The 8,260-nt window shown below is 48.2% G+C and overlaps 1 protein-coding gene across 1 annotated transcript in view; it reads right to left on the bottom strand.

Moving 5' to 3' along the window:
- Positions 1-8,260, bottom strand: part of LOC106815170 (cAMP-regulated phosphoprotein 21-like) — a gene marked incomplete at its 3' end in the record, with an annotated part of 72,790 nt that overhangs the window by 21,476 nt on the left and 43,054 nt on the right. Inside the window, exons 5-6 of the mRNA XM_014819601.1 lie at positions 4,776-4,917; positions 2,658-2,798 (exon numbers count right to left, since the gene is read on the bottom strand). Of these exons, the coding sequence (XP_014675087.1) occupies positions 2,658-2,798; positions 4,776-4,917 (283 nt within the window). The remainder of the gene's footprint in view (positions 1-2,657; positions 2,799-4,775; positions 4,918-8,260) is intronic.

Genomic DNA, 8,260 nt, shown 5'->3' on the forward strand with positions numbered 1-8,260 from the left:
AACAACAACAACAACAACAACAACAACAACAACAACAACAACAACACTAACAGCAGCAATAGCAGCAAACATGTGGATCTGTAGTGAGGATATATCATGCCCGCGTTTCGACCTTGCGAAAACGACGCGTGGATCATCGTGGATCAAACGCGTGCGTCACTATACGTAAACGCTCTAGAAGAAAACCACGTCGTAAACACAGAGCTCCATTAGGATTAGTCGCAGTAAAGCCCGATACATTTGCAGACGCAAATAGTCACCGCCGACAAATATCCATCCACTCACGAACACACGTTAACAACAAACAAATGCTTGTATCAACCGCACCCAGCACACGCCCATACGCGCCATTCTGAAAACCATGTGCCGAAAATACCTTTCCCGGTTACAGCACGAAGCTAACGCCCCTCGCACAAAAGCACGATATATTTACACTCGTGTATGTTCATCCCGGGATCATGGTAGACGAGATTATAAAACAACATTGTTCCAAGTAGTGAGAGGCAAGTTGATCCTACATGCATGTACGCATATACCTTAATCCTTATCGGGTTTCTTTACCGCTGTTGTATGTTATACAGTGTTATTATTATGGCGCGGGAAGCCAAGACTAGTATAACGTCATCGCATAGGAGGATCGCATACATGCCGACTGTAAATAGCAACGTAAAAACGCCCTGCAAGAATGCGCGCACACTAGCTTCGCGTAGGAGACTTTCGTGAGGTACTTTCGATACCCTCTTCAGCAGACCCGTTGTCCGACTGCCATCGCTTCTTGTATGTAGGCTCTCCACTTTTTATGTACGACCGCGCACAGAAATGCATTTCAATTCGCCCTCCCGTCCCCTCTCTCTCTCTTTCGCTATCTATTTCTTTATCTCTCGCTCTAGCGCTGTCTCTTCTACGGCGCGAGCCAACAAGCCCATAAGAACTCTTTTTGGAACATTTTCCTCCGGCAAAGACTTCCCATAATGCACCATCTGCATTAACTCGAAATAAACAGAGGCAGTAATTATTCCTTTGTGCGTTAGGAAGGTGTGGTTGCTAGGAGGAGGTGCCGATCAACCAACTGTCTTCTTTGGGGCTCCAGTCACGATGCCACGTGAGTGGCGATTGCAGAGCAACGAGCCGATTAGCGTTGCCATGGCGATGCAAACATAGCCGCGTACGTCGAGTCAGGACGCGTGACGCTACAATAGCAGCCAATTAGCGAGCGAGCGAGAGAGAGAGAGAGAGAGAGAGAGAGAGAGAGAGAGAGAGAGAGAGAGTGAGTGAGTGAGTGAGTGAGAGAGATAGTGTGTGGGTGTGTGTATGAGAGAGAAGGAGAGAGAAAGAAAGAGAGAGATCAACAGAAGTAGTTCGATCAAACGAGTTATTTTCGATCCCCTGCGCGTTTTGCTATCCACTAAACAACATTATTACGCCCACCCTGTGTCGCTGTAACGCAACGACCAACAATACCAGCTAATAAGACTATCGCTCATCCCTCTTCTCGCTCCCTCCATCTTTCTCTCTCGCGCACGCCCCTCTCTCTCTCGCGCACGCCCCCCTCTCTCTCTCGCGCACGCCCTCCACCCCTCTCTCTCGCTCTCCGCTCTCAACCACGCGTCGTCGGTAAGATTTCCGTGGTAGAATATCAGACGAGCGCACACGATTGAAACCTTGCTTGCACAGTCAGCTGACTGTAGTCGCGATCACAGGGCGCGCAGGGGAGAACTTCAGCATTTTATAGTTCAATCTGTTCCTACTTCAAGTGTTTTGACTCGGGGGCTTGAAAACATATCCCTGGCAAAAGACCCCCCTTTTTCCTAAGTAAAAAAAGAAAATGAAGAAGAGGAAGAGGAAGAAGATAAAGAAGAAGAAGAATAAAAAGAATAATAATAATGCATGCATATCCATTATTATTATAATGATGACAGCGGCTACGGCGATAAACGGGTTTTGATGGCTGTAGCAAAGACGATGAAAGCTGACAGTCCACGGTAATAGATTACATTATTAGAAGTGTCTCATTATTGATAATGGAATAACCGCCGATATACGAAGTACACACAACGCGCCTTTCCGCAAGAGCGCGCAGAAATAAATTTTTCAATAATCTGGTTTTGCGGGAAATTTACACGCGTGCGTTGCAATACTTCTTCGAAATCGTTCTCTCGCATTACGAGACGTTTTCCTGCAGTGGGAAACCGCGCCCCTCAATCACATCTGCATAATTAAATTGTATGATGAAGTTATTTCAATGTTTTCCATTGCGCAGACTACTTCTTACATGGACACGAGACGTTATACTTCCCTTCCCTTACCCCTCCCCTGCTTGATAAGTAAGTATGACAGGTAGCACCCAGATAACTAGAGAAGTGGCAGGTGGTCACCCCCACCCCCACCTCTACCCAAATAGCAGGTCATTGGAGTGGTCAATGAAATGGTCACTCAGGTTTGGGGTCTATATTGAAGATCTCCATGAAGTGAAAACTAGGGTGGGCATTAAATTAGACAGAGAGGTGGACACTGTAGAGGACACAAGGGTAGGCATTGGGGGTGAACACCACCTGGGGTGGACACAGGGTGGACACTAGAGTGGATATTGGGGTGGACGACCATGGGAATGCAGTCATTGGGATGACCACGAGGGTCGACATTTTTCACCGACTCACATTCGCGTGTTCTTCGACTTGTTGACGATCACACAGCTGCCCGTAGAGTCGATGTTGTGCTCCAGACCGAAGAAGGCTGCGACGCGATGCACAAGCATGCGGTGATAGGAGCTCATCGGGTTGAATTTCATCATGTGACGTCTGCAACGATTAAAGCTCACGTCAGCAACACCGCAAAGGTGATAGAGTGTGCCACACGCACGCAAGAGGGCGCATTACTGGGGTTTGAAAAAAACTTAAACCACAGTGCGGGGGTCTGGTGGCTGGCTAAGCGACTGCCAGGGGCCTGGGAGAGGAAGGTCTAGGGGTAAGGAAGCATTTCCCTGCAATCTGAGCCATTTCCTGGCATCTAGAATTAACTTTGAAATCACAATTTTCTTGCTAATAATTATAGTCCCACAGTCTAGAATGAACATTAATTCGATCTGCAATATTTATCTTATTAGCTGAAAAAATTGCAAAATTATTATTACAAACTCGTACGATGTTTCAAAAAATCGACCTGTTCGTGAGCTGTTAAAAAAGCAGAATTTCACCAAAAAACTGAAAAATCACAACTCTGGCATTAGCACAATAGTTTAAAACTCATGGTGCGTGGTCATGGTGCGTGCTCAATGTTAACTCATGGTGCGTGCACTTTTTGGGTTAAATGGCATTTCATCGCCACTGTAAAGGTCAAAGGTCATGACATGTGCAGTTCGTGGGCTAAAGGGTATATCAGTAGCACTTGTCATATAGTCACAGCTCACTATTCACACACCTCACAGGTTACAGGACATGTCACGATCACAACGATCACTGCAGTGAGACCACAAGAGCATGAAGTTACGTGTGATTTCTGAACAGCACATGGGTCAAACGACGTGTTGGTGCCGTCATAGGTCAAAGGTCATATCAATTATAACCAATATTAAAGTAATCAGCAGTACGGTGCCTTCTAGAAGTGTGCTGGCACTGCAATGCCGCACCGCTGAACCATTGAAACTTACACAGGCTAATGATCGCCACAGAAACCCTGCGAGCGGTCATATGTTATTATGGAAACACTGCGCGATTGGCCTAATAACGCGGTGCGTGCACGGGCCGAGCGCTGAGCGACGTGGTAATTTCGAGCAGCGGTGAGAGCGGATGAATACGCGGGGCGAGTGCCAGTAATCGGATTGCAGTCGTGCGTTCTCGCTCCGTGACGCGATGATCCCGCGCACGAGCCTTAACACGATGTTAATCGCCAGTAAAAGCTAACGTCTGTCAAAACGGGGAAAGTTACAGCAGACATATATCGTCGACGGAGAGAACGCAGCTAGGGTTCTATATCTAGGCGAGAGCACCGTTAACTGTTTAGTTCACGTGGTCTTGATCTGGGATTGTGAGTCTGGCTGCGTAAAAATAGAGTAGCTGTTAGTTCAGACAGATCGTAAATCTACCGAGAGGTTTCGAAGGGGTTTTCTTAAAGATGTCTTTCTTGAGATTTTTTTGTCAAAACGGTTTGAAGAATTTTCGAATAAGTTATTGGAATGGGGCTGATTATCTGATGCTGATTATTTACGCCATGAGAATTTCAAAAATTGAGTTTGCAGTCCTGTTGGCATGCTGTCATGTGTCCCAGTCCTTCTCTCTATGCTGTCGGATTTGACCTCTTATAGGAAATTCGTGTAGGAGAATTGATAGAGCCACGAAGAGCTATCACGTAAGACGACTGCATCAATTAATGATGCGTGTGTGTGGAGTGGTGGGTAAGCTTGACATTCGATGACCATGTAATAACGTGTAGGTAGGTGTGTGCATGGAGGACGCTAGAGTGGGTGGGTATAAGCATACTTGTTGTCCTTCACCTGGTCAATCCTGTAATGATATGGGCATGCGTGTGTGAGTGCGCGTGCGGGTGGGTGTGCGTGCAGCTCACAGGGTGGGTGCCAGCAGGTGGGCGGGTAAATATGTGCGTGCGTGTATGCATGCGTGCGTGTGCATGTAAGTGCAGGTATGGGTGTGTGGGAATGCGTGGGTGTGGGTGTGTGCGAATGCGTGGGTGTGGGTGTTTAGGGGTATAGGGTAGGGTATTGGTAAGGTAATAGTATGGGAATCATGGTAAGATGGTAGTGCGGGTGGATATGAGCTTACTTGCTGTCCTTTACGAGGCCACTCATTTGTTCCTCCAGCTTGATGAGCATGCGGCGATCGCTGAGGTTCCTGTGAAGTGTCATCATAAAGAACTCCTCGAGATCTACGCCGGCTGAGTCCGTGTACGTCTCTGTACTCGAGTCTGCAGTAGATGTGAACACGTACTTATATATAGACACCTATGTATTTGTGCGTGCGTGCGTGCATGCCCATGTGTGTATGTATATAATTCGTATATATATATATATAACAGTGTTTCCCCTGCATTTACACGAGTGAGGCGGGTCGCCTCGCTCAAATTCTAAGCTGCCACACAGAAATTTGTCCAAAACACCACCTCGCTGATGAAAATCACTGTTCTGCCATAAAACAGTGCTTACAATGCACCAAAATAGCTTAGAATGCACCAAATTGCACCATTTTTTCAAAGGTTTTCTGGGGGGGGGGCATGCCCCCGGACCCCCCTAGCTGGGCGAGCACCTGCGGTGCCTGCTTTGCTAGGACCTCGAAACGCACAAACACGCCAAAAAAAAATTACCACCTCACAGACCTTTTTGGCCAGAGGAAACACTGTATAATATATATTTATACCTGTAGTCAAGCGTGTCAGCATGCAGTCAAATGTAATCATATTGTAATAAAGCCAGGAATCAAATGAACGAAACGTATGACGCACGGTGATGAGGCATTACTCAGGAAACGCTCAGATTAGATACCGGTACAATCGCCGTTCCTGAGGAGCCAGCTTAGCAAGAAATTAAAAAGGTTAGCAAGAAATTAAATGTATTGTGCCAGATGATGAGTCATGCTCATGCGTTTTCTTAAAATGACAACGCGCGAATGTAATCGTACATTACCAAATCTTTGGCTCAGATGTCTACATCCTATTATCGCGTAATACAGTTTATACTGCAATCAAGTACGTCTGAATTTTTACACGCGAACAACCCATTCAACAATAGATGCATTTACTGTTACTGTTATCTTCTATATTAACTGGCGAGCGTGTGGGTGCTGCGGGCTTTGCTTTGCTGCAGTTATTTAAGAAAATAAACTCACCGGTATAGGGACATTCAACGGGTAGCACTGTCGCTGTGCAACGAGGGATAATTGTGAGATATGGAATTGAGCAATAGGAGAGGGCGCAGGTAGTCGGTGGGGATGGGAGAGCGACAACACGCATGTAATGTTTATGGACGTCATGCATATGCGCACGAACATCAGTGACGCTCACAGAGACGCTATAGACGTCACGTGCGCGTGCGGCCGCACGCAAGTTCGTAGCCTGGAAGCATTCCGCAAATAAACTCTTGCAGTATGCCACTTGTATGCATTCCTAGAATAGACGGCGCTGAAAGGTTCATTCTAGCGAACTATTTATGATATCACGGTCCTGCGTATAGTAAGTATCACGAACCCATGTATTATGTGTATCAGATGTGTATGCATTATGTATATGTGTGCGTGCGTGCGTACGACGCACTCACGCATGCATGTATATCTATTATCTATGTGCGATCTGATGAATCTATGTAAGTATGTATCCAGCTATTCTCATTATAGTATAGTATTACATTATTGTATGTATAGAGAGTATCGCGTTATGTATAATCAAATTAGATTCGTGATAACACCACATAGCTATAGGCGGCGTACATTCACACATATCAGACTTTCTTTATTCAACGCATCCTCCTCCTTCTCGTGAGACTCCACTCTGCTGCTAACCTTGTTTATCATCTTTTCGCGAATATTATAATACAGGAGGCGGATACCCGGCTAGCATAACAGTCAGTCGGCGATAAAGAAGGCACGATCCGCCCGCCCCCTAGCAAACATAATATAGTGTTCGCGTGGCTGTTATTAGCACTACCAGCGCTCCCCGTGCACCCGCAGTAATTGCAGCGTGACGCAACTCATCAGCGTCTGAGTAGTGGCGGCAGCAGCAGCGTCCTCATCTCTAGGCTCGCAAATCCGTGACTGCGCGAAGACCAATTAATTACAGCCCCGGCGTTTACGCTGCGTGCAGAAGTCGCTTCGTGCGTGTTATGATAACATGAGATACGGAAAGAAGTGAACCAGAGAGTGAGAGTGAGAGAGAGAGAGAGAGAGAGAGAGAGAGAGAGAGCGGGAGGGGAGAGAAAGTGAGATGGAAAGAGGGAGAGAGAAAGAGAGAGAGAGCGCGCGGGAGGGGAGAGAATGTGAGATGGAAAGTGGAAGAGGGAGAGAGAGAGAGAGAGAAAGCGCGCACGGAAGGGAGAGAAAGTGATAAGAAAGAGGAAGAGGGAGAGAGAGAGAGAGAGAGAGAGAGAGAAGAGAGAAGAGAGAGTAGAGAGAGAAAGAAGAAGCAGAGAGAGATTTTGGAGGAGGGATAGTGGGGAGATAGAAAGCGAGCGGAAAACGTGCGCAACAAAGACTGTCTGAACACACACCTAACGAGCGCGCGTCGTGTTCCGTGTTCTTATTCGTGCCTGTGCACGTGGTGCGTGTGTATGTGTGCGTCATCGCGTGCGTGACTACAACCGTAAACGTTCGCTACGCTGTGAACAAAAACATGACAGTGACTTTGCTAATTTAATGGTCCGCGACTGCGAACTAGTTCATGCAATGAAGCAAGCAGGCCGAAAATACCCCCCCCCCCCCCCCCCCCCCCCCCCCCCCCCCCCCCCCCCCCCCCCCCCCCCCCCCCCGCCCCCCCCCCCCCCCCCCCCCCCCCCGGCCCCCCCCCCCCCCCCCTCCCCCCCCCCCCCCCCCCGCCCCCCCCCCCCCCCCCCCCCCCCCCCCCCCCCCCCCCCCCCCCCCCCCCCCCCGCCCATCATGTCACTGGAAATGGCAACCAGACGTCGGCGTGCATGTACCGACTAACATATACAGCCACGCTGCGTGAGTCCCTCGTCCTCTCCTAACTTCTCTCCACTCCTCGCTGCTATCTCCCTCAGTCCTGCCTCCACTCTCTCTATCCACACGCGCTATCTCACTGCCTGCTCTCTCCCCTTCTCTCTTCCCATCCTTCCATCCTTCGATCGCTCTCGTCTCTATGCTCCGGCCTCTCCGTCGCTCTCGTCTCCTCTCTCTCTTCTCTCTCTCTCTCTCTCTCTCCCGCGGTCGTCTCATCCTTTCCTAACTATCACTCGCTCTATACTAACATAATAAATATTTCATTATTAATTATTTATTTTTAACATATATTCTTACTCATCTCATACCCGCTCTCTCCTCTTCGTCTCTTGAGCATCTATCTCTGTCTCCCCCCCATCAAAACCTCGTCTCCTTCCCATCACGCCCTTTCTGCTATTAATTTCCCCTCCTCATCTTTCTTTTCTCTCACTTTCACTCGCTTCTCTCCTGGCAAATGTTCACGATTGCAGCAAGTGACCTCCATATATGCGCTCCAGTCACGAAGACATAACGCAATACACAATTAGCAATTCCATGATCCTAGTTGCTGCTGCATTTACCAGACGCCCGCCTCGCTCGCGCGACAC

This window comes from Priapulus caudatus, unplaced genomic scaffold, assembly GCF_000485595.1.
Source record: "Priapulus caudatus unplaced genomic scaffold, Priapulus_caudatus-5.0.1 Scaffold1055, whole genome shotgun sequence".
Taxonomy (NCBI): domain Eukaryota; kingdom Metazoa; phylum Priapulida; class Priapulimorpha; order Priapulimorphida; family Priapulidae; genus Priapulus; species Priapulus caudatus.